Source organism: Peromyscus leucopus, chromosome 3 (genome assembly GCF_004664715.2).
Source record: "Peromyscus leucopus breed LL Stock chromosome 3, UCI_PerLeu_2.1, whole genome shotgun sequence".
In the NCBI taxonomy this organism is placed as follows: Eukaryota; Metazoa; Chordata; class Mammalia; order Rodentia; family Cricetidae; genus Peromyscus; species Peromyscus leucopus.
The window spans coordinates 9,733,097-9,760,480 of NC_051065.1; the positions used below are offsets into that span (position 1 = coordinate 9,733,097).

General features: G+C 43.7%; 1 protein-coding gene across 1 annotated transcript in view; it reads right to left on the bottom strand.

Annotated features, from left to right (window-relative positions):
• Capza2 (capping actin protein of muscle Z-line subunit alpha 2) overlaps window positions 1-20,881 on the bottom strand; it is a 47,217-nt gene extending 26,336 nt beyond the window's left edge. Inside the window, exon 1 of the mRNA XM_028871763.2 lies at window positions 20,736-20,881. Within this exon, the coding sequence (XP_028727596.1) occupies window positions 20,736-20,774 (39 nt within the window). The 5' untranslated portion in view covers window positions 20,775-20,881. The remainder of the gene's footprint in view (window positions 1-20,735) is intronic.
• Window positions 20,882-27,384: the final 6,503 nt, after the last annotated feature.

Sequence of the window (27,384 nt, forward strand, 5' to 3'; positions counted from 1 at the left end):
ATACACATATATGAAAAAGCACGCTCAGTATTCTTCATCAGAATATGGATAAAGAAATCAGAAAATACTACCCCATGGAAACAGAATGGCTAAGACAAAAAGATTGCTGGTGTGGGTTCAAGCCAACTGGAGCTCCTTACAATACTTATAAGAATGTAAAGCTGTACAAACAATATGGAAAACATTTGGCACTTCTAATAGTGTTAGGCAAATACCTTAAAGCACAACAATTCCAAATTATTTTACACACACACACACACACACACACACACACACACACACACACACTCCCTTACATTCACACCAAAACTTACTCAAAATTGTTCACAACTGGAAATAATTTACAGCCCAAACATCCACTGGACAAATAAACTGTAGTACATCTATATAATGTAGTTACTTAGCAATAAATAAAAAGGAACTAGGATACATGAAACAACTTGAATTAATCCTAAAGTACGAAAAGAGAAGCTCAAAGGTTAGTGATACTCTTTTAAGACTTTATGCATACAACATTCAGCCTTAGTACATATGCTCTTTAACCGACACTGGGATTGCACTTCCAGTAAGCACCACCTCCCCCCTTTTTGGTTTTTCAAGACAGGGTTTCTGTGTAGTTTGGGTGCCTGTCCTGGATCTTGCTCTGCAGACCAGGCTGGTCTCGAACTCACAAAGATCCTCCTGGCTCTGCCTCCCGAGTGCTGGGATTAAAGGTGTGTGCCACCGCTACCCTGCTGATAAGCCCATTTTAGATTAAAATATTTTTAATTATTTAATTAATCTTATCCAAACTGCACAGCTCGCCTATAGTGTTCAGTGTTCAGCTTAATATCTCTGTGGTTAATTGGGAGGTAGGGACCAGTTCAGAAGCACATCATACCTATTCCTAGCCCAGGAAAAGACCTTGCTCGATTCACAATCTGAACTAGGGTTTTAACTGAGCATGTACTGCCTTTGCACCATCAAAGGTAAAAAACTGTGAATGGTTCCATCTCAAGCAGGGTTGTCTCTACAGCAAAGGAGACTGGGTAACACTTGCCAGTTAGGGGATGGAGTGGGGAAGGGAATAACTGGAGAAAAATAAGGAAAAGGAAGAAAATGGAGGCATTTGAGTAGTACCAGATTGTGGTGGTGGGTTGATTACTTTCTACACTTTAAAAGTCTTCAAGGAAAAGAGTATACTTTTATTGTATGCCCATTTTGAAAATAAAATTGTTTCTTCACTTAAGAATATTACTAAAAGGCACATTATATAAGCAGGATGTGTCTGTGAAATTTCCTTCTAAATATTTATATGCATCCATCAGTACTGCTATCAGTTTTGGTCAGCTAAACTTTATTTTTGTTTTTTTGTGTGTTATTTTTGCTGTGGGTGACTATAACTGCAGAGATTCATAAATGTCCAAAGAGCTGAGAGTTATTATTGGATGCACTGCTCTAAATGGAACATCTGCATCACTCCCTCTAGGCTCAGAGAATAGTGAAGAAGGGACAGAAAGAAATAAGAGCCAGAGGTGGAGTGTTGTAGACCACTGTCCTCCAGGCATGCTTGGTCACTCTACTCTTGAAATCTCAAGTAGCTGTGTTACCTGTCAAGAGCTACATAAACCTGGGTCCACAAACATTCCTTCATAGATGGAGAGAAGCTAATAAGGCCCCAGCCCTCCCTGAGTATCTATGGGCTCTTAATGGTTGCTGAGGGAGGAAGAGGCATTGTCTTCAGTGATGCAGCCACCAGTCAACTGTCCAAGCTCCTGTAAACTGCGTCTCCCTCACTCATGACCATGCAAGCAAAAGGATCCTTGGAAGGCAGTGAAGTGAGGTTTATATGCAGGCCAGGCAAGAGAATCATGCTCTAAGTGGGAGAAGCAGCTACGAAAAGCCTCTTGTAATTTCGAGATTCAACGATGGTACTAGACAAGGTAGAAATTACTTGATTACTGGTAGAGCTCCTCAGCCCTGTGGAACCCAATTAATTAAAATAACAGGGACAAGGTATATCCCCAGGAAGGTGAATGAGGAGGTAATGACCACTTCCTCTTCCTCCTCTCCCCTCCCCTCCCCTCTCCTCTCCTCTTCTCTCTCTCCTCACCCTCCAGTTTTAGGCAGACAAATTTGGACAAAAAGGTGAAGCCTTGGTGTAGGAAGTGACTGTTTTCCCTGATACCTTTTAGGGGCACATAATTCAGCTCCTCCTCCTCATGCTAGAATAATTATCTCCAGATGCCTCTAGATGGCATACAAATGCTTTTATGTCCTTGACCTAAATCCTGCCAAATTCAGCAATTGGTAGGTTACCATAGACAACACACCTTCACCTGCAACCTCTCCTTTACTTATTAAAAATATACATATATACAAATTTTCTTTATATATTGAGATACAATGCACATAATCGAATGCACAGTTCAATGACTTAATGAATGTGCATACAGTCAAGCAGACAACAGAATTCTATCACTGTATAAACTTCCTTTATATCTCTATCTGACACTACAGACACACAGACACAGAGAGAGAGAGAGAGAGAGAGAGAGAGAGAGAGAGAGAGAGAGAGAGAGAGAGAGAGAGAACTTAGTCTGAGTTATAGGACAAAAAAATGGTGCTGAGTCTTATCTTTTCTGCTTATCTGAGACCCAGCTCAAGTGTCTTCTACCACAGCACCCCCTTTCTCTCTCTGTCTCTCTCTCTCTGTCTCTCTGTCTCTCTGTCTCTCTCTCTCTCTCTCAAGACAGGGTTCCTCTGTGTAGTTTTGGTGCCTATCCTGGAACTCGCTCTGTAGACCAGGCTGGCCACGAACTCACAGAGATCTGCCTGCCTCTGCCTCCCGCGTGCTCGGATTAAAGGTGTGCGCCACCACCGCCCGGCCTCACAGCACCCCCTTTCTAAGCGGCAATGCCTACATCCTTCTCTGCTCCATCCCTGTGCCTTGTTCATTCCTCTTGGCCCTGTACTCACAACCATTTCAAGGACGGTTTTCCCTGGGAACTCTTGCTCAGTGCAGACCACTACTTGGGGCATCTTTTATCTTCAACCTCTATTATCATGCTGAGTTCAGTAAATAGTCCATAAATACTGCCTGGTTAGGTGGATTATGTTTCAAAACAATTAATTGAACCTAGCATTTCTTGAACACTCAAAAATTATAATGGTGAATTCCCAAGGTTTCTGCTTAGCAACACCTAAGGAATGCCAGTTACTCTGTTTGCTGGGGTCTTCTAAGGAAACACAACTAACAGGACACAGATAGATACAAATGTATTATGGGAATTGGTTCTTGTGGTTATGGAAGCTTGAAAGTCTCATTCTTTCTAACTGGGAATAAAGCGAACCAGACTTTGGGGAGAGATTTTACTTCATGGTAAAACCCATTATTTGTATGTTATGGTGGTTTAAAATCAAGCATGTCTCCCATATGATCATATATTTGAATACTTGATCCCTATCTGGTGGCACCATGAGGAGGTGAGACATTGCTATATGAAGTATGCCACAGGCTTTGGAACATATAACCTCACCCTGCTCCCTTTGTGATAAGCCAGCTTCCCGCTCCTGCTGCCCTGCCATGATGGACTCTAGCCCTCTGAACCCATAAGCCAGAAGAAACCTTTTCTTCCTTAAGTTTCCTCTGGTCATCACAGCAGCAGAAAAGTAACAACTACGCCTGTTAAGCTAAAGATGAAGAAAGGGGGAAGAAAGGCAAGGGCAATGGGTCTAATTACTGTGCTGTGCTTGCTGAGCTTACAGTTGCATCTATTATGATTATGTCAACTGTTTAACCTCCTTCCTCCCCAGGTAAAGAGCTGTCAGAAAGCATTAAAATGAAAGTCTTAGACATGACCACAGCTAACAAATGTAAACTGCATGTTAAAAATAATCAAATATTTATCTTATAAGCTTAAGACTTGAAGTAGTTTTTGACATTCTTTTTTTTTTTTTTTTTTTTTTTTTGGTTTTCCGAGACAGGGTTTCTCTGCGTAGCTTTGCGCCTTTCCTGGAGCTCACTTGGTAGCCCAGGCTGGCCTCGAACTCACAGAGATCCGCCTGCCTCTGCCTCCCGAGTGCTGGGATTAAAGGCGTGCGCCACCACCGCCCGGCAGTTTTTGACATTCTTAATGACACATGCTACATACAGAGCTGTCAAAATGAAAATACTAATACCAAGTAGTATACATTTTACTGATACAAATTAGTAGTTAAGCTTTGAAATGTTTGGTTGTTTCTAAAAAAAGGTATATACCTCTTAGAATTTGGCAGTTTTATTTTAATTTATACTGTGAAAGCAAAGGTGATTTATATATTTTTTTGTTTTATGGAATTATTTTCCTCTTTTATTGTACTATGTAACAAAAACAGCCTTCCTTTTCTTTTATCCAAACTGAATGGTAGGCCTAAAGCAGTTAACACTAAGGACCAGAAGGCCAAAGGAGAAGACTGAGAGTTTCAAATTCTACCTGGATTATACCAACTATGCCTGAAATATTTAAATCTGGACTTTGAAATTTCACAAGAACTTTACCTTTGGATTTCTTATATGCTAAAGTAACGAAAATGTGTCTGTTAACAATGAAAGAACATACCATCTTCCTAAGATACTGTGGTAGTTCAGACATGCAAGCTAACTATCCATACCCATAAAATAAAAACAAAAAGGTTTACTGTACCGGTGACATAGCTCAGCAGGTAAAGGCCCTTGCTGCCCAACAGTGACTGTTTCTGTTTCGGGAGTAAGCAAGAGCTCCAATTCTATCTGAGGTCCATTCCACATTAGAGTATTAATGTCTAGTAGTATAAATGCAGCCTAAAAAGCATGGCTAAAGAGGTCTGATGCCCTAGTGTATAGCTAAAATGACATGACCCCAAACTGCCTTCAAAATATTTATGTTTATACCCAGAGACAAACTGCTCTCAATCCTTAATCAAGGAAGCCTTACTTTGCAGTGAATGGAAACAAACGTAGGGCCCCATGCCTGCTGAGAATAAAGGATGGTTGTTGAGGGGGGACAGGACATAACCTAAGAGCTGGAAGAGAGGGAGACGGGCTTGGAATGCTGTCTTCAAAGTACAACCCAGCCTTGACAATCATGAACTCACAGCAGCTGTGCCTACTGGTGAACCTGCCCAACAAGCCACTTCGGATGGGGAAAGGGATCATGGTCCCTACCTCTTTCTGCTGAACAGCTGCAAATGGATTTTGGAAGACATACTACCCAACTGTGTACCCACTGGTGAGTGTACCAGGCTCTAATAGAAAGTTCCAAACCCAAGTTCATACAGATGGCTCTAGTTAAACTCTGTAGGACGTGAGACACAACAAAGCAGCCACAGATAATAGGAAATGATATCTGTAAGGAGGGAGAGGAGTTGGCAGGGGACGGGAGGGAAATAAAAACAAGTTCGGGGAAGAAAAACCAGAATGCAATATATACATATATGAAATGGCATGTAACAAAATTTATTTGTAGAAGCAACTACCCTCAAAATTGCTAAGTTTCCAAGCCCTCTTCTAAAATCCTCAAAATCCACCAAAGATTTACATAAATACAAAGAACACCAGAGGAAGATTTTTGCCTGTGCACTGCCTTGTCTGGATACTTTGGTGCTTGGTAAACAGCAATCCCTTTGATATTGGTTGACTAGTAACACACAAGATACAAGTTACCTCTGTTCCACACTTGGCCCTTAGTAGTCACTTTGTGTCGAAAAAAATCTAGTATAGTACTAATGACCTCTCATTTATTCAGAATGGCCAAATGTTATGGTGAAAGACCCCCGAAGGTAGTCTTCCCTCTGGAGAGACCCTCGCCCAGAGATCACACCGAGACCATAAGTCAGATGCAAACAGCAAGAGGCTTTATTCAGGAACACGGGTACCCGGGGCGACACAGTCCCTCAAGAGGCTCAAGAGACTGGGGCTGGAGTGGAGGGTTTTTATAGGGTCTGGCAGCAGGAGCACGAGGAGCATAGTTTACAAGGTTCTGATTGGACGATTCAAATGAGGCCAGGTTCAAACTCAGGACAGTTCGTGGTCCCCCCCCCCCCCAGCTCAACACGCCCATTGACTTGGTTACAAGTTGTTTTTCTGACCTATAGTACCCTGTTCTGGGGCCAGGTGGCCGGCCGTAGACACCTCGTGCTTTTCAGACGTTAGGCTAAGCTAGTATGCTGGGGTCTTTCATTCCCCCATTTTCTTATCTCAGGGAATGGAATCCTCCATTCATGGGGAAGAATAGGGATGTGGCTCCATTTCCACCTGGTTGAGTCGTTGGTATTGTTGGGTCAATACCAAGGTCTGAACAATAGAAACACGTTCCCTGATAAATTGGACAAGTCTGTTTAGGATGCAGGGCCCGAGCGTCAGAAGGAGCAATAAAATCAGAAGGGGTCCTATAAGGGTGGAGATGAGGGTAGTGAGCCAGGGGGACCTTCCGAACCATCCTTCAAACCATCCCTGCTGTTGTTCAAAGAGTTTTTGTCTTTGTTCTAATCTCTTTCTTAATTTAGCCATGCTATCTCTTACCACCCCAGTATGATCCGCATAGAAGCAACATTCTTCTCTAAGGGCAGCACATAACCCCCCCTCCTGCAGGAAGAGGAGGTCTAATCCCCTCCGGTTCTGCAGAACTACCTCAGACAGGGAGGTGAGTGACTTTTCCAAGGCACTCACGGATTCCTCCAGTGCCTGGATATCGGTATGCATGGCAGCCTGGAGGTGTCTGACTGGTTGGTTTCCATGAGGGCAGTGGTACCTGTGCCTATTCCGGCGGCGACTCCTCCCATAGTTAACCCACCTAGTATCAGGGCCAGGGTTAGCGAGACTGGCTCTCTTTTTATGCGGGGGACCCCTGTTTCATACCGGGCATAGATATCTTCAGGTGTACGGTAGACTATCTTGGGGTACAGTTCTATGAGCACACAATAATCGGCCGTGTTGGCTAGTATTGAGGGGGAGATGCATGGTGTAAGTCCAGTGCTACAGGCCCAGTAAGTCCCGTTGGGAGCCACGAGATAGTGGGGTCCTGGAACAAGTGCCTGGGTGCAATTACACAGGTGTTGGTGGGTGTAGGGTACTGTCCCCAGACATAGTCCTTGTCCTGACACCTCGGAGATTGTGAGCTTATGCTGAGGTGTCGAGGCACATCCTGACGGGGGTGAAGAAGAATTGGTGAAGCTTCCGACTACGGCCACCCCCTCATAATAGGGAGGTGTGGAGACTAGGCATAACCAGCACTCCTGAGTCCGATTTGGGTTGGTAACATTGAGGGCTGAGTAAGCGCCCTCTATAAGATTCAATAGCCGGTCTCCCGTACCGGGCCTGGGTGGCTGGAGGGTGACTGGGGTTACAGTAGCATTCAGAGCCGTGCTTGGGCGAATGGCCGAATTGGGTCGGGGGGTAGCCCTTGGGGGTGCCGGAGCGGGTAGAGAGGGGCGCTTTTGGTCAGAGAGAACCTGGTTGGGACCTATAGAGGCGGAGGGCTCCGTGATTTTAAGCTTAATCGTAAATACGACTCCCTGGTCCCGTCCCGTCATGTAAAGTCTAAGTCCCCATGTTTTACCTTTAATCCAGTCTTGTGTTATCTCCCTTCCCTTCTGAGTAAGAGATATATTCAGGGGGTTGCAGGTGAAATTTACACAGGGCCCCCCCCTTCCAGTAAGTGTTATCTCTTCCTGGCGTGACAGTTCCCCAACAATGTTCTTGGGTAAGGGGACGCCATGAGTGGCTTTCTCCTTGGGTAGTCCTCTTTACCCTAATGAGGTCCCAAGTGGATGAAGGCTTCCAATAGGTATTACCAGTTGTTTCACATCCCCATGCTTTACAGAAGTAACTTTCATAACCCCCACATTGTCTAATCATCTTTCTGTCCCTACCATCCCGGGGGCAGACGTAGAAGGATAGTTGTGACAGGGCTGCCCTGGTTTCAGGGTGACTGCATCCGTATCTCTCGTCACTACATTTGCAAGTTCCCTTACCATCCTGACAGACGTCTGGTGCTCTGGGGTTCATGGGGTCAGTGGTAGGGATGTCCCAGTCCTCTGACCCTGCTGCTAGTTGGCAGAGATCTGGGTGCAAGTTAGGCCACCATGTAAAGGGGGTGTGAAGGGCGGTCGTTTGCCAGACCGTCTCCCCAGGTTGTGAGATGACCTGCCAAGTGAGCCTCTTAACTAGGTGCGGGCTCTCTGTCGCCCTAGTCCCCGGGGGTAGGCAGAGATTAAGAGGAGGGGGAGGAAGAGGAGCCGCGGGCCAACCTTATTTTTAGGGGGTTTCGTGTGCGGCGCACTGTCCATGTTGAATTTCTGGATCCTGCTGGGTCGGGTTCCCTGGCAGCCTTCGCATGAGAGGCGTGGATCCATGCAGCAATCCCGTCGACCTTGAGTGCAGTGGGGGTGGTCAGCAAGACAGTGTAGGGCCCCTTCCACCGTGGTTCCAGATTCTTGGTCTGGTGTCGTCGGACCCAAACAGAGTCCCCGATCTGGAAGGGGTGAGGCACCACCGGCTTGTCCAGCTGCTCCTGATAAGCCTTGGCCAGGGGCTTCCAGATCTCCCTCTGCACCAGTTGGAGGGCTTGAAGATGTGCCTCTTCAGGTGTATTGAAGTCCCAGTCTGGGCGGGTCAAGGGAAAAGCTGCATCGATGATATTTGGGAGTTGGGTTGGCCTCCCGTCATCGCCCGGAACCTGCTTCCAGGCCTCCAGGAAAACTCTCTGCTTTTCCTCTACTGTTAAGAGGGTCTGCAGGAGCTGCTGACAGTCGTCCCAAGTCGGCCTGTGAGTCACTAGGATGGACTCAATTAGGCCGGTCAAGGCAACAGGATCCCTGGAGAAAGGGGGATTATGTTGTTTCCAATTATAAAGGTCTGAGACAGAAAAGGGCCAATATTGTAACTGATGGTTGGGTCCTTCCCGAAGCGGGAAGGCTTTGGACTCAGTGGGGGGGCCGGCTCGGCGGCCCCTGAAGCGGCCCTCGATGGGGGACTGGACTGTTTCTTTTTCTTCCTCCGAGTCCCCAGCGAGCGGGGTCATCACGGGGGGGGGGCCGGCCACCGGGGAGGTCACAGCCGGTGTCGCGACTGGGGCCGCCGCGAGCACAGCCGCCAGGGTCGGCTGGTAGGGCGGCGGTTCATTTACCAGCATGTCTACGAGAGGAGAGTTAGGGTCACGGGGAAGGACAGGGGGCTTGGAAGGCTCCCTGTGGGGAAGGACTGGGTAGAGAGAAGAAAGGGGGTTAGGAGGCGCCGAAGGCTGGGGAGTGAGAAGGGGTTGTGGGAGGAAGGGCTTGACCCAGGGGAATGGGTTTTCAACCAGGGATCTCCAAATGGTGATATAGGGAACCTGGTCTGGATGCCCATGGGGGCTGGGGGCAAACACCTTCCTCTCAACCTGTGAAATGAGAGAGAGATTAAATGACCCTTCCCGTGGCCATCCTACATTCATCATGACCCATTCGGCCTCACAGAGGGTCATCCATTTATTTTTCTTGATGACTACACCTTCATTGCTCCCCCTTTGACGTCCGACCAATGGTCAGTAGTTAGGCTCAAGGGGGTAACGACAGTCTGTCCCATATTAATTCCTGGATGGAGAAGGATTAGACAAAGAACACAAAACAAACCGACAACACAAACAAGAAACAGTTTCGCTGCGCAGCTCCGGTGTAAAACCGAAAGCAAAAACTCAGATGGGGTCACGGAGTGTTTGAATTCTCCGTCCCCTACCAACACCACGTATTCTTCTGATTCAGGGGTAGCCCCGAAAAACCGTGCCCCAGAGGGGACTTCAGACCGTGCCCCAGAGGGGACTTCAGACCGTGCCCCAGAGGGGACTTCAGACCGTGCCCCAGAGGGGACTTCCGACCGTGCCCCAGAGGGGACTTCAGAGACCCGTGGAACGTCTTCCAGGGTCGCAGTGGCGAAGTCCGAGCTCGTCAGCTCCTTCAGCCCCACTGACTCCAGACCGATTCAGGCGCACAAACAGACAACATTCAACATTCAGACAAACCGACAACACTCAGACAGGACAGAGATGACATACACCAAGGCCGGCCGGCTTACCTCCTGACAGTGGGTCGGTGGTCCCGAGGCGGGGGGGTCTCCGATCCCGGACGAGCCCCCAAATGAAAGACCCCCGAAGGTAGTCTTCCCTCTGGAGAGACCCTTGCCCAGAGATCACACCGAGACCATAAGTCAGATGCAAACAGCAAGAGGCTTTATTCAGGAACACGGGTACCCGGGGCGACACAGTCCCTCAAGAGGCTCAAGAGACTGGCGCGCCGACAGGCTGGAGTGGAGGGTTTTTATAGGGTCTGGCAGCAGGAGCACGAGGAGCATGGTTTACAGGGTTCTGATTGGACGATTCAAATGAGGCCAGGTTCAAACTCAGGACAGTTCGTGGTTTTTCCCCAAGCTCGACACGCCCGTTGACTTGGTTACAAGTTGTTTTTCTGACCTATAGTACCCTGTTCTGGGGCCAGGTGGCCGGCCGTAGACACCCCGTGCTTTTCAGACCTTACTCAAAATGGCGTTAGGCTAAGCTAGTATGCTGGGGTCTTTCAATGGCCTGACTGTGAAATGCTCCCCACAGGCTCATGTTCTAGGACCTGAACCTGTTTGCCCTCTGTGGTGCTCTGGAGAAGTGACTGGATCCTCTTCCTCAAGATTAATCAGTGGACTAGTCCCCTGATGGAAATAGGGTTTCCTGGGAAGTGGGGGCCTAGCTGGAAGTTATCTACAGAGTGTACATGGGGGCTGTATTTTGCCTCTAGCATTTCCTTTTCTCTGCTTCCTGTCTGCAGTGAGAGAAATTCTGTCTGCCACACAACAGAATTTCTAGCAAACTCTGTCACTCCTGCTGGGAGACACTACTTGGTGCTGCAGCTGTCAGTCACCCATGCTCCCTCCCATAAGCACCACCATAAACACAGACACACCAAGCTACACTGGAGTTCAATTGTTTCGTTGCTTCATTACCTATGTTTTGTTGGGATTGAATAGACGTTTGTTTACACACTTTCCAAGAAAAGTTGTAAAACAACATGTGTTAGAGTATTAGTGTTTTTTAACATTTATTTACCTCCGTGTGTGTGCACGTGTGTGTATGCACACATCACAAAGCATACGTGGAGGCAAAGAACAGCTTTCAGGAGTCTGTTCTTTCCTTTCACTCTGTAAATTCTCTATAAGCACACGTTAGGAGAGTCACCATGTCCCTAGTCCTAGGACCAGTATTCTTACAAATACTCTCTAATGCAGACATTTCCACACTACATGTTGTTTCTTTGCATCTTCCAGTGTTACGAGGATGGTTTATGTCTATGTACTTCTGTCATTTGCACTGCATTCATTTCTATCCACCAACACTCCTTCCCATCCTGCCAGTCAGACTCTGTTCAAACACCAAGTGACAGAACAAGGGGGAATAATGAGAATTTGATTCAATTCAATGGTACCCATGTGCAGTTGGCTTTTTATCAAAATCAACACAAATTCTAGAGATGCTTTTTTTAAAAACTCATAAAACTAAATTTAAGTAATTTATTAAATTTATTTTTGGTGCTGACAATAAAACTCAAAGCCTCAAGAATTTGTTATTGAGTTCCTAGAGCATAAACCTCAATTTTTAAAAAGTGAAACATAAGATGAGGTATTTTTCAACTTTTATAAAAACCTGACCATTAGATAAAATAATGTATTTTTCATAAAGCTTTTACTATTGTTTTTGTTGTTGTTTTCCAGGACAGGGTTTCTCTGTGTAGCCTTGGCTGTCCTGGAACTTGCTCTGTAGACCAGGCTGGTCTTGAACTTAGAGAGCCACCTGTCTCTGCCTCCCAAATGCTGGAATTTAAGGTGTGTGCCACCACAGCCTGGCTGCTTTTCTTTATTCTTCATTTATTCAAAATGAAAGGCTGTTCATGGAACTGCTTTCCAACCGAGTATCATCTTCCCATGAGGATTCTGGAACAAAAGGAATCTCCTGGTAGGCAGTTTTATTAGCTTCCACTGAACTTTATCATTTCTATAGGACAGCTCTTAAATCTTTCTCCTGTAGAATCTCAAGACCAAGATCCATTTTCCAAACAATTACCTATTAGAAATAGCCATCCAAGTGCCTCAAAGACGCCTTGAACTCTTGCACCTAAACACACTTATTCAGTTCTTGAACAAATTACTAGCACAGATATCATTTCATTCTGTCCCCCTCCCAGAGTCAATCAACAGATGTCTCTTGTTCAAATCCAATCCCTCTTTCTCTGACTCCATTCCAGTGAGATCTGACCATTCTGTTTCTAGGCTGTTAAGCTGTTCTGCTTCTAGTTTCATCCTTCTTAAAAATTAGTTTGTCATCTTGCCAGTGGACCAATATTTTTCATTCAATACATATTCATTTCCCCCTACTTTAAAATAATTGAATGGCTCCCCTTTCAACAAGTAGAACCAAGTTCTTAGGGTAAATAACATAGAAGGCTCATTCTTCCAAGATGGCAAATTTGACACAGACTTTTAAAATAAGATCTATGTGTTCCTGTAAACATACATTTTCTACTTTTTAATACTTTCTTCTTTTACACTTGCTCAAGATTTATTTTATTTACTTACTTATTTTTGTCAGCTAACTGTAGCCGTTTTTAGGAGGACTCCATTTCCTCCTAAAGATAGGAAGCAATGCATGTAGGCTTGTGAACACAAACATATAACAGCTAGGTAGGGAAAAACAGAACAGCACACCAGGTAGGGGGCCACACAAAGGTGGAAGCAGGGGCTGTGGGAGTAAGCTGATGCCTGGTTCTGGAGAGGGAATTGCCTTGTTCAAGTAATTGGGATGTTTGGTGAGTAACTGAAGCCTATCCCTCAGATACACAGGAAGTGTGTTTGTTCACTGTGATGAAGGTAGAGGCTTGGCTCAGACTACTGTAAGGGCAGAGTGGGGAGAACTAGTTTAGGCTGTTCATGACACAAATGGTAGAGAGACTCAATTTTAGGCCTTTATGCATTTTGCTACTTTATAAGAATTAGAGTTGTTTCCCACAACTCTCTAAAAGTTGTCTATGCTTTATCAAGAGCTACAAGGAAAATAATAAAAAACTTATCTGAAGTTCAAGCCATTTAAATGGCATATGACCAAATGATTATCAATGTATGTTTATTATGGACTAATTCATTTTAATGAGCATAGTTAAGAGGAGTAATTTTCCTTAATAATAACTGGGATTATATACGGTAAAGTGCCTGGAATATACAGATTCAATTATTTTTCTTTTCTTTCTTTCTGTCTGTCTGTCTGTCTTCTTTTTTTTTTTTTTTTTTTTTTTTTTTTTTGGTTTTTTGAGACAGGGTTTCTCTGTGTAGTCATGGCTGTCCCGGAACTCAGAGATCCACCTGATTCTACCTCCCCAGTGCTGCTCACGAGCTAACTCAATTGTTTCTTGCTACAGCCCTGGGCACTGCTCTTTCTTAAGTCTCTTTACATCTGCTATGAGCACTCTGCTGGTTACAGAACACAATGACAACACTTCACCTTTTCTGTGTCTCTCTTCCTCTTATCCTTCAAAGCAAATGTAGGTTAAACATTTCTAATCCAAAAGCCCAAAATTTAAATGTTCTAAAACAGTATTTTTTTTGAGTACTAAAACAACACTCACAATGAAAATTTCATACCATAAAATTTTATTGCATACACAAAGTTGTTTAAAATATTGTCTAACTGAGCTGGAGAGATGGTTGAGCAGTTAAGAGTATGTAATTGCTCTTGCAGCAGACCTAGGGTTCAGCACCCACGAGGTGGCTTACTGCCTGTAACTCCAGTTCCAGGGGGTCTGACAGCCTCTGACCTCCAAGGGCACTTGCATATACATGGTGCATACGAACTCACACAGGCGCACACACATATACATAGTAAGTATTTTTAAAACATGTATTGTATGAGGGGCTGGAGAGCGGTATGTGAGAATGACTGCTGCAGAAGCACAAGGACATGGGTTCCATCTCTAGGACTCATGAAAAGCCAGGCTTTAGGATGCTTATCAGTAAATGCAGTGCTGGGAAGGCAGAGACAGAGGCTCTGGGAATCCCTGGGCAGCAAGCATAGTCCAAGTTTCAGTGAGAAACACTGCCTAAAAACAAGCTGGATGGCTCCTAAGGAAGGAATGACACCCAAGACTTATTTCTGGTGTGCACGTGTGCGCACACACATACCATCACACCAAATCAACACATCCATGTATGTAGAAAATTACCTTCAAGCTATGTGGACAAGGTACAACAAAACAAATGCCTTTCCTAATTAGAACTGGATCCGTACACGAAGATATCTCATTATCTACGTACAAATACTCCAAAATCCAAGAAACCGAAATCTAAACTCCTCTGGTCCTAAGCATTTTGGGAAAGGGACAACAAACCTGTATTTGGTGAATAAATGAATGTGAAGATAGCTCTCAAAAATTATTTTCATGGATTTCCAACAGAAACACTGTGAACTAAAATATGCAATAAAAGCCATCATCAGAGAAGCTTCCTCCTGCAGCAGATGGGAACAAATATAGAGACCCACAGTCAGACATTACCCAGAGAAAGACCTTAAAACAGCCCTAAATGTCTCCAACAAACCCCTCCCCTCAGAGCTCAAGGAACCCCAAGGAAGAGGAGGTAAAAGAGTGTACCAGCCAGATAGAATGGAGGATACCAAGAAAACAAGGCCCTCTCAATCAACATGATCAAAATTCATATGAACTCAGAGACTGAAGAGCCTACACGTGTCTGCACCAGGTCCTTTGCAAACTATGACAGCTTCCATTTCACTGTTTTTAATGGGATTTCTGAGTGTGCGAAGGAGTGGATCTGTTTCTTGTGCCTTCTCTCAGACCCTTTTCCTTTGTGTTAGTTTTCATTATTTTATTTTATTATTATTCCTTGGAAACCTGTTTGTTTACTAATGAGAGACAGAAAGGGAGGGAATCCAGATAAGAGAGGAGGTAGGAAGGAACTGGGGAAAAGTAGAGGAAGGGGAAACTGGAAATTAGGATATATTATGTGAGAAAATTATATATCTAACTTTCAAAATACACTTTGTGAAACTGAGGTCCCAGGCTTGAGATATGTAAGTTTAAGGCCATGGTTAAGAGCACCTGCTGCTCTTGCACAGGACTTGGGTTCAATTCCCAGCACTTACAAGGTGACTCACAACACATAACTCCAGTACCTGGGATCTGAATCCCTCTTCTAACCTCCTGAGGATCAGGCACACACCTGGGGTACATATATACATAAAGGCAAAACATTCATATATACAAATTAAATCTAAAAAAAAAACACTAAATAAATCAATAAATAAAACATAAACACTAAATTTGTGAAATTCTTTGTTTTACATCTATGAGAACCTCACAGAACCTGTTATGAGTGGTCCCAAGAAAGACAGACCCCATTTTCCTTGATAAGCATGAATCTCTTGTGGTAAGTATGGCTTTAGGCCACTGAGCCAACATTAAATCAAAGTATGAATTGTAAGTATGAACCACAGGTCAAATTCTGTTATCATGCTTTTAATCTTAAAAAATTTTGCATTCTGCTTTTTTGTTTGTTTGTTTGTTTGTTTGTTTTTTGTTTTTCGAGACAGGTTTCTCTGTGTAGCTTTGCACCTTTCCTGGATCTCATTCTGTAGACCAGGCTGGCCTCGAACTCACAGAGATCCACCTGGCTCTGCCTCCCGAGTGCTGGGACTAAAGGCGTGCACCACCACCGCCCAGCGCATTCTGCTATTTTTGGACCTGTGATTTTACACTGAAATGCAAGATTCTATTCTTTATGGGGAAAAAAAATGGCTCCCAAATGCCCTGAAATATACTATAAATTTTTCTCATTGTGTGAAATGTAAAAAATTCCGTTTATATTAAAGCTGATACAAAATTCCTGCTTGGAATAGAAATTAGTTTTTCAGAATTCATCCATAGAGTGAAATGATGAATTAATAATTTCCAAAATAGCTTACTGGTTAAAATTAGTTTTGTTAAGACATTATTAATTTTACATTATGATAAGATACGGCAGCTCATGTTATTTGTATAAACACAAGATTTGTGAAGCCAGCTACAATTGTAGGATGGGAAAATGTTTTTAGTTGCTTATATATAAATTATATTTAGCATTTGAACCTCAGACACCTGTACTTCAAAAAACACCAAGAATTTCACTAGACTTTAATCCTTTAAAGCCAATGGCAAAATTTAGGAATGAAAATTTAGACAGCTAGATTTCTGTAGAAAAGCCTCGCATTATATGCTTTTACGCTTCACAATACAGGTTTTCTCTCAATTCTGTGAATGTATGGATTATTCATCCAATCATCCACTGAACCATTCTACTAATCACATGCAGTGTACTGACAGATGCTAAGATGACATTATTTCTGTACTTAGGGATTCCAATAGAAAAGGAAAGAAAGGAAAATGAAATATTGAACAAAATTGTATTTAATACCAATGATGTGCAACTGAGTTCAAGGGAGATTAGTGTTTTGCCTGCCACGTGTGTCTGTGTGAGGGTGTCGGTTATCTGGAACTACAGGTAGTTGTAAGGTGCCTTGTGGGTGGTGAGAAGTGAACATGGGTCCTCTGGTACAGGAGCCAGTGCTCTTAACCACTGAGCCATTTCTCCAGTCCCTATACAATTTTTGTCTTTCAAAACATGGTAGAGACCTGGGAGCAGCAGCATCAATCATCCAAGAGAGTAACAAAAAGTCACAGGCTGGTCTCAGACCATTGCACGATCCTCGGATTCCTGTTATATCCATATTTACAACTATGTCCTCAAAGTTCAGAGTGAACTAAAGCCAAGAGACATACTTACTCAAGGTGTTAGAAAAGGACCAGAGCACGATTAGACAGTACACATGAGTAGTGTCACCATTACTGAGTAATGAATATATAATAGTAATAATAATAATAATAATAATAAAGAATGAGTAATAAGTGAGTGCTGGGGTTAGAGAGATGTATCACCACACCAAGCATTAGAAAATGGCATTTTTAGAGAATATAGAAGATTAATCTAGAAACTACAAAACAGGGAAAGAGCAGCTAAGGCACAATTTCTAGCTCTCTTTTAACTTTAGCTTTTATTTCTTTCCTAACTGTTGTTACTGACCTAACTGTACAGTTTGAAAAGTGAAATTTTGTTGCAAATTGATAATCTTGTCAACCCAGAAATTGTAAACTAAATACTAACATAAATTATTTTTTACAAACAAGAAATAAATTGTGTAAGGCATTTTTGATCATGATCACAGAGGTGACAAAATTTTGGTCTAAGGTACAGGGCAAGCAGAAAAAAATTAGCAAAACAAACCCCTGCAATATAGGACCCAAGTGACTGTAGCAATGGGAAAAGAGAAGTAAAGAACTGGAGAGGGCTGGAGATGTAGCTTAGTTGGTAGAATGCTTGACCAGCATACACAAAGTCCTGCCTTCACCCCAGCAGTAAACCCAGCAGGGTACAGTGCATGCTTGCAAGCCCAGCACTGAGGCGGAAGTAGGAGGAGCAGAAGTCCAGGGTCGTCCTCATTCTCATGCACACTTCCGGGGCTACCCAAAGCTCAGTACCAAAAGTTGAAGCCACAGAAGTGGACTACTGGAATCACTGGGGAAGATGGAGGTCCAGAAGAAAAACACTCAACAATTACTTCTTTCTTCAGCAGAGTTGGGGGATGGACCTCTTTATTTGAGCTCTGTATCACAATTTCATATTCACGAAAGTGCTTTACTATACAATACAAAAATGACCCAAAAAAGAAAAACCTAAGAATTCTTTTTGGTTTGGCGTTTCTATAACTATGTAAAATTTACAGGGTCACACTACAAGAGACTTTAAGGGACTTCACTGTTTCTTCGGCTAACTTTGCTTCCTATTGATACCGTGGCCAAAAGAAATAAGGTCATTAAAATCACAGTATAATCAAAAAAGCAACGGTACATGATTTTAAAAGGAAACATAATGTCCTAGATATTTTGTTTGTTTGTTGAGACAGGGTCTCCCTGTGCAACCCTGACTGCCCTGGAACTCAGATGACCAGGCTACCCTGAAACCTGGGTACGTACTCCTGTTCCTCCTGCCTAGCCTCCAGGGTGCTGGGATTACAGGCATGCACAAGGAGCTAATCTCTTTTTGTAGGCTGGACTCAGAACTACAGATCCTCCAGCCTGGGCCTCCTCAGTACTTAGATTGCAAATCTGTTCTACCACACCCAGCTTTGATTAATTTCTAAAATGCCTCCTCTCATGGGGTCAATAAAAAACTACACAGCAGTAGCATAAAATGTTCACATGTTAAATAAAAATAAGCTTCCATTAAAAGATGAAAACCCAAGTTTACCAGTTAGTCTTTTCACTAAGTATTAACACAACTTTAGAACCTGACACTACAAAGAACCATTGCTTCCTTTAAAAAGAAAAAAAAAAAAAAACCTGTCACCAAATTCAAAACCAAGATATGAACCCAGGACAGTCCTACAACCAACTTCTAGGGAACAGAATGCCATTAAAAATGCAAGTAAACCTTGAATTCTGACAAACTCAGGTTTAAATTTCACCTCTGCCACTTCCCTCCTACATAAGCTACATAAGGCTTTTAAAACCTTAACCTACTTACAGGTAAATCGTAATAATGAAACTACCTTCCTCAAATTTAAGTCAAAAAAAAAAAAAAAAAAGAAAGAAAAGAAAACGCACTATATTTGTCTTATGTGGTAGGCACATATAAAGGACAGTATTATATACATCATAGCACCTCCACTTCTTTAGGACCTGCAACCTAGAACAGAAACTCCTAAAGTATGAAAAGTACTTAAAACTTACTGCTAAAAATCACAAGCAAGGAAACAACAAAGAAGCATGATTTAAGTATTGGTCTTAAAATATCTATCACCTTTAGATCCTCTGTATCTGATCCCATATGAAACATTCTCCTCCTGAAGTAGTAAAAGTCTACTGGGTAATTCAAGTTTTCAAGAATGTTAAATTTTCAGATTACTAGTTATTTAAATTTAATTTAAAAGTTTGCCCATTGTTTTCTTAAATTATAGAAAATACTGTTATAAATTAACAGTGTATGAATTACTACAGAATATTCTTGCTCAAGTCACAAAAATGATGCTAAATTTAAAATTAAAATTCTCATTCGTTCCCAACACTATACTAGATGAACTTACACAGTATTCTGTGAAACTTAGTGCCTGTGTGTCAAGTATAAGGAATCTTATTTCTTTTTGAAAATTTCAGGCCTTTCCAACATGGCAGGTCTACATTAACTCCCACACTAAGTATTCTCTCCTCAGCTATCTTTCTAGCCAAATGAGCTACTAATAATCATACAAACGTAAACAAAACATGAAAAATCCCTTTAAAAAACTGTAACATTTAATTTTGCATGCAGTGCATTGTTATATATTTTCAATCGCCAACTTACAACTATTCAATGATACACAACGTAAATACTGCACAGCAACTTTTAGGGACTTAAGGTCTAGTTCTGTGGATTAAGGCAAATGATGTTGATTTTGTTAATTTATCATCACTTTCACCAGAGAGCGCAAAAGAAAGACATTTCCAAAAATAAAGATGAAGCTGACTTCTGAACAATCATAAGAATAAGGAGACAGAACCCTAATTCTGGTGTAACAACGCAGTATAAAAATAGAAGGTCCCAATTGAAAATATTCTTAAGAGTTTCTTTAACACCCAGCTAGAACTGAGTATGTTTTCCACATGGGCGCCCTGGTCTGGAATTTAAAAACCAGGCACTCAGAGCGGACATCTCCAAAGTGCACCACACTCATTTGTCAGTCAAGTTTGAAAAACGTCACGGTCTTTTCCAGGAAATGTTCAAAATTAAGAGTTCTCCTCACACTGCTCGCCCCTAGGTATGAGGTCTCCACCGGCACCAAAGAAAACGGGCAAAAGTCTTAGTTCAATGATCAGATTTCGGATCATAAAATGTGAGAACCTGAGTGGTGCATCTGGTCCCACTGCTGTCACAGCATTTAACACACAGTAAAAGGAGTTGCACTCGCTCTCCCTCTACAGAGATGGTCCTATCAGGAAGATGGGATGTCACCAAATCTGCCCCAAGGGGAGCAGCAGCCAAGTTGAGCAGAAAACAACTATGGGGGGAGGTGTCTTTGTGAACAACAGTACTGCCTTGCGGGGTACATGAGAGCAGCAATTTAAAAAAATTTTAAAAAAGGTAATAATGAGAAAAATTAATAAAAGAAAAAGACGGCGCGGGAGGGGGGGCGCAAAGGGGCGGGATGTAGAGACTGCGACCTCCAGAGGGAAGGAAACACCCTGAAGAACCAGGAAGCACTTCGCGTCGGGGAGGAGAAACTGCAGGAAAAAGTGAGGGTCGGCTAAGCCGCTTCCCCCTCCCGCCAGCCCGCCCGCCCGCCCCACGGTGACAGCCCCAGGCCAGGCGGCGCCGCCCGGCCCTCGACCGTGCCCGAGCCCGGACCCCCAAGCCCGGGCCCGCCGCCCCCGCCCGCCCGCCCGCCCGGCTCCGCTTCCTATTTTCGGAGCACACACCCTACAAGGAGCGGAGCGGCGCGGCCGGGCCTCGCTCACCCGGCGCGGCCCCCCGGCTCGGGAAGCCGAGGCGTGCGGCCCACCCCCAGAGCACGCCCGGGGAACAGGCTCCGGCCCGCGGGCCGCGCCACTCGCTTCCGGCCGCCCTGCGCCCCAGCCGCCGCGGCGCCTACCTTCTCCTCATCCGACAGCTGCTCCTCCAGGTCCGCCATCTTCCTTCTGGCGACAGACTGTGGCGCTGGCGGCGGCGGCGGCGGCGGCCACCTGACTTCCCCTCGCCGTGCGGTCTTCCGCGCCGCGCGCCCCCGCCAAGGGAGGGGCCCGCCGCCCAGGCCGCCGCGCACGCGCCCCGCGGCCCCGCCCCCGGATTCAGGCCACTGCGCACACGCCCGGGAAGCTCCGCCTCCTCGGCGCCCTCCACCCCCCACCCCCAGCCTTGGCCGCCGCCGCGCACGCGCCCCCCGGAGCTCCGCCTCCCTGTCCCGAGCGCAGGCCTGAGACCCGCCGTGCGCGTGCGCGCCGCCTCCGAAGCCCGATTGCTATGGTAGCTTCTTCTCGCCTGCTCTGCTGCCGCCGTCCTCGTACCCTGGGATGACCATATGGACCCCGTTGGCGACGAGTACATTCTGAGCCCATGACTTTGTTCCCAACAGATCCTGAACGCTGCCAGCGAAATTGTGAAAAAGCTGTACCAATTAAACATGTTTAAATATTAGGAGGGGAAAAAAAAACCCTGTTAATTAAAAATAGGCATACACAATTCAGTCCATAATTGGAAAATGACTCTTGATATTTTCATGTATTCGTCCAACAAATATTTATTGGTCTTTTATGGTAGGAAGACCTCTGTGCTAGTTCTTAGGAATAAACAATGTAAGAAAATAAACAAAAACCCCAGAGAAGCTACTCTTAGGCTTACCTCTATTAATTAAGCACTGAGTTAGGGCAGGCATTGTACTTTTGGAAGGAAATATAATGTTGCTATTTTGGATCTCTATCCTCATGAACTGCCTGGCCAGAATGCATACAAGCCACCCAGTAAATTCTTCAATTGCGTACAATCAATTTTTAAGGTAAATGTCCCATGAAGGATTTGAGACATACTAAAAAACATTATTCATTCTTTTCAATTTTTACTGGATGTCTCTTATTTTTATTTGCCAAAAATGGCAACTCTACAACTAAAGCTTCAAATTTACAAAAAAGTAAAGATGCAGTCAAAGCTGACACAGGAAGATAGAAGTCTTTCTAAAACTTAGTTGTCAGTTCAGATGGCCTGGGTGGGGCCAGAGAATCTGCATTTCTTACATGCTCCCAGGTAGGAGGAGTGCCACTTGCCAGAAAACTACACTTTGTTTAGCAAGGACTTGCAGTTTAGCTGGGAGTTGAGACTCTAATAATTAAAAGTGAGAAGCCATCGGAAGCATTAGAACAGTGTCATGACATGAACAGAAATGCATTCAGCGGCATCAGTCTGACAGCTGTGTGTAAATGACAGGGGAGAGCACTCGAAAGAGTTCAAATAGCTGTTTGGGTCCCAGAACACTACCATTAACTGACTTACTGAAGTGTCCATGTGCAGAGAACAGGAAGAGGAAGTAAGCTGACATGTTCAGGAAACAGCAAGTGCCCTGTTGAAGATAAACCTGTGGAGACAGCATGAAAGTGAGGTGCAGTGTCTGGCCAAGGACCGCATGAGCTAGAAATCAATATCAATTTCCTCTTTTATAGTTTCTAAGTCCTCGCTTCACTTATCACTCCCTACAATTGTATGTGCTTAAGTATCACTGTCCCTCCAAACCAAGGTTCAATAATTTATCCAATGCTGCATAACTCCTACAATGACTGAAACCTAGACATTTTATTCAATATCCCTTATTTTTTTCCACTGTAACATCTTTCTCCGTAACGTCTCGACACTTTCCACAGAATAACATTTAATGGAGGTGTTTGCCCTGGCATGCCAGAAATCCAGTCCACAGCACCTGCCTCATCAACAGTATCTTTGGGACTCAGGGTTGTTCTGGTAGTGTCTCATGCAATGGGTACGCAGTAAATTTCGCATAGTTAACGTACTAGCAGCCGTCCTCTTTAGGAGCCTCACCCAATTCTGTTAACGTTTTGCAATAATTTGAGTCAGAGTATCTTTCAAGCTGTGGCTTTGGTGATATTTTACATATGGTTCCCACAGTTATTCAAAGAGCAATTAATTATGTAAAAGGTCAGATAGTCCCTATGGTAATCTCCTAATACTGCCTCTTGATACAGCTAAAGGGAACTACAGAAGTCAAATAAGCTGTGTGTTGGGGGATGTTTCAGTAGGTATAAATAGGAACTGGTGGTTATATGGCTGTGGGATAAATGTGCTAGTTTCCTTTCCTCTGCTACCTCATAATGAGGAAATAAGCAAAACATTCCTTACACAGTTTTACCCACGTGAGAAGGTCTACTCCCTTTTTTCTTTTTAAAATAATTTTTATTCATTCCCTCTCCCCCCCCAACTCTTTCCAGATCCTCCCCAGAACTTCCCTAGCTAGTCTCCAAACTCATTTCTCTTTCACTTGTTAGTGGTTTAATCATGGCTTCTCAAAACTTCCCTAGACCTGACTTTTTAAAGTTGTGTTTAAAAAATTTTTTTTATATGTGCATTGCTGTTTTCCTGCATGTATGTCTGTGTGAGGATGCCAGATTCCCCTGGAACCGGGGTTACAGACTGTTGTGAGCTGCCATGTGGGTGCTGGGAATTGAACCTCAGGCCTCTGGAAGAACAGCCAGTGCTCTTAACCACTGAAGCATCTCTCCAGCCTTACATTTTTTAAGTGACTCATATGCTTTTAAATCTAATTTCCTGTAGATATGCTCAAAATCTGTAGCTATATTTTAAGTTTATCATGAAGGTTGATGAGATGGTTCAGTAGGTAAAGGTGTTTGCCAACAAGTCAGATGACCCAAATTTGATTCCCAGAACCCACACAGTGAAATGAGTGGACCAATTCGTCCACATGATCTTCCACCCCACACACATGCTGTGCCACGCACCTCCCACCAAGCAAACAGACAAATAAATTTTAAACTTATTGTGAACAGAGATTACCTAATTTCATAGACTCGAAATCTTGGGGGTCCATTGTTGTGCAGCAGTTTCTGCTGAGATTAAAATCCTGTGTCCGAGTCTGTCTTAGTGAACTAGTGGGCTGACTGGGGTTTTTACAGGAGTCTGGTTGAAGAGTCACTCATAGGAGAATAGCAGCGGCATTGGGGGGGGGGGGGGAAACCAGCATGACAGTATGGGTAATGGCCCACAGAAGTAGCACTGGAAGGGTTTTCTGTGTGATTTGTAGACAGCTGACACCATAATAGTCTCCTTTCTCCATTGTATAGAACTGCTTATATAACTTTTACGTGTCCAGAGCAAGATTTGTAAGTTTTGTTTACTTCTTGAACCTTGTAAATTTCATTACTTCCTGAGTCTTAATATGACTCCTCCTGGGAGGCAATGTTTCAATTCTGAGACTACAGCTACACAGTGGAAACCCTTATTGAATCTTGTAGTTAGAGGAATAGTTTTTCTTCTAGATTCCTGTGTAAACTTTTCTGTTGATTTTTGTCATATACCCAGTGCAGACATTCAGATTTTATAATTATTATCTTCTAGGTTATTATCTTTGTTCAGCTTCAGTTAATCTTGGGAAACTCACTCTGAAAACTTTCATTTTTTCATTTGTGATTGGGGATATTAATGGTCCCTCCCTCATAGGGCTGTTGTGTGGACTTAATGAGATCACAGGCAGTGTGCTTAGCATTAATAAAGGTCTTAATGATGTTAGCTATTATCATCATAATACCATTCTGCTTTGTTGAAGGCCATGGTCTATGTCTTAATTAGCTTCTGGCATATCTAGTGTCTGGCACATAAGAGCCTGAAGAGAAGTTTTGTTGGAATGCATATCAAGTCATCCATTTCACACACATGAGTGAGAATTTAAACATTGTACTCACAATCAAATGGTGGCTTAAGGTGTCCTAAAATGTAGTTCCAGAACAGATAACAATTTCCCAGGGACTCCCACATTAAACAAATAATAGCACACATTCAGCTGTCTTTTAACCAACTCAATAATTGATTTTTTTTTTATTTAAGTCTTCAGTGTTGTTACATGATCCAAATGAAGCATAGATGGGTAATCCCTAATATGATACTTTAGGGCACATCAAGAAAGTATTAAGCCTGGAGGTGATGGTGCATGCCTTTAATCCCAGCATTTGGGAGGCAGAGGCAGGTGGATGTCTGTGAGTTCAAGGCCAGTCTGGTCTACAGAGCGAGTTCCAAGACAAGCTCTGAAGCAAAAAAAAAAAAAGTAACAAAACCTATATTTATCACTCATTATTTGGATTATTAATATACAATATGTCAGGCATACAAAAATCATAGTTTACTCCTTCCAGACCCCATTCCCATTCCTCTTCCCACAAATAATCATGTGGTGGTTTGAAAGAAAATGGCCCCCAAAGGGAGTGGTACTGTTAGGAGGTGTGGCCTTGTTGGAGAAAGTGTGTCACTGGGGATAACTTTGAGGTCTCATAATGTGCTCAAGCCACACCTAGTGAAATAGTCTACTTCCCATTGCCTGCCTATCAACAAGTAGCAGCTACCTCTCCAGCACCATGTCTACATGCACACTACCCTGTCCTGCCATGATAATGGACTGAACCTCTGAACTGTAAGCGAGCCACCGCAATCAAAGGTTTTCTTTGTAAGAGTGGCCGTCGTTATGGTGTCTCTTCACAGCAATAGAAACCCTAACCAAGCCGGGCATGGTGGCCCTTGCCTTTAATCCCAGCACTCTGGAGGCAGAGGCAGGAGGATCTCTGTGAGCTCGAGGCCAGCCTGGTCTACAAAGCAAGTTCCAGGACAAGCCAGGACTCTGTTACACAGAGAAACCCTGTCTCAAAAAAACCAAAAAAAAAAAAAAAAAAAAAGACAAACCACTACCCTGAATCTCATGCTTATCATTCATACACAATCCCATTCTTTTCCATCCTGTTTTTCTCTCTGATAGCCATATAATATAGTCCTTTAAAATGTTTTTGTAGAATGATTATCATTTTTGATAGTTTTATAAACACCATGGGTAGAGAACACTAGATAAATTACTGACAAAACACAAAACAACAAGATAAACAAAACCGACATTAAAACCACCACCTTACCTCCATGGCAATGTCAATATGGAGGCATGATTGAAATCATATTAGATTTCCTACCTGGAAGGATGAAGCAACACAGTACATATGAATACTGGCACCAGATGAAAAGGTAAGTCAAACATCTTTAAATTTGTGTTTGTAATGTCTCATTAATAACTTTTTTGGGGGTGTCTGTGTGGAGGGGGTGGAAAGAAGGGGAGTGGATATAGATGAGCTCTGCTGGGCAGGTACATGTGGAAACCAGAGGATGACGGGCTGTCTTCAATTGCTTCTCTGCCTCGATTGAGTCAGGGACTCTCAGTGAACCTGGAGCTCACCATTTCAGCCAGACTGGCCAAACAGGGAGCTCTGGGGACCTACCTGTCTCCACTCTCCAGCACAGGATTACAGATATGCTGCCACACCTGGTTTTTTTTAATGGTTTTGGGAATCTAAACTCAGGTCCTCACGCTTGTGCAACACTGACCCATCTCCCCAGCCTGTGATCAATAACTTTTAAAATTTTTATTTGGACTCATTAATAGCAATTAGAGCAGAAAACAAGGTTGTCCTTTGTCTTCCCACAAAGCCACGCCTGTCTCCAAGAGGACCAGTCCAAGGAATTGCGGTCGTGTCTGCCCAAATCCCATCCTCTTGATTCTTTAGGAGTTCCACTGTGACTCCAGTAAACTCCAAAGTGTTTCCCTGGCTGGCTTCTCATGACACTTGACCTTACTCACCACCGCTGCTGCTCTCTAATGGGATGCCCCCCCTGCAGCTCCGATACTTGCCCTGCAATGTAGGGCTGCGTGATCATGTCACTCCATTGCCTGCTTGTCACACAAACACTGTTCTGAGCTATGTGGGAGGGCACCCAGTCTCACACAGTTTTGTGTGTGTGTGTGTGTGTTGCTTTTGATGATAACAGCTGTGGTGGACACTAGAAATGCTCTCACCAGATAACATCAGAACACTTTCTATAATTTCCATACTTCAGTGCTTTCCTTTACCTCACAGTATCTGTAATTTTTAGAAAGATTGCACTTGTGTTGGTGGGTTGCAAAGCACAGAACTGGGAGTCTGGCTCCACGGATACTCTGGGTTAGATCTTTGTGGTGATATTTTGTTTGTGCTCCAACAAATAAAGCTTGCCTGGAGATCAGAGTGTGGAGCTAGCCCCTAGTTAACCACAGAGGCCAGACAGTGGTGGCACACGCCTTTAATCCCAGCACTAAGGAGGTGGAGACAGGAAGTGATATGGTTGGGTGGAGAGAGGAATATAAGGTGGGAGGAAACAGGTACTCACCCCTTTTCAGTCTGAGGATTCCTAGAGGAAAGGTGTGTTTCTAGTGGCTGGCTCCTCTGCTTCTCTGATCTATCAGCTTTCACCCTAACATCTGACTCTGGGTTTTGATTATTAAGACCAATTAGAATTTGTGCTAGACCTTAACCAATACCTGTCAGAAAACACACACACACACACACACACACACACACACACACACACACACACACACCAATACCAGCTGCCTTGCTTTAAAACAAGACAGCTCAGAAATATAATTTACACTATTTTATCACTAGGCAAAAAAAGATATAAACTCACAAATTCTACTGCCTAAACGTATTTCTTAA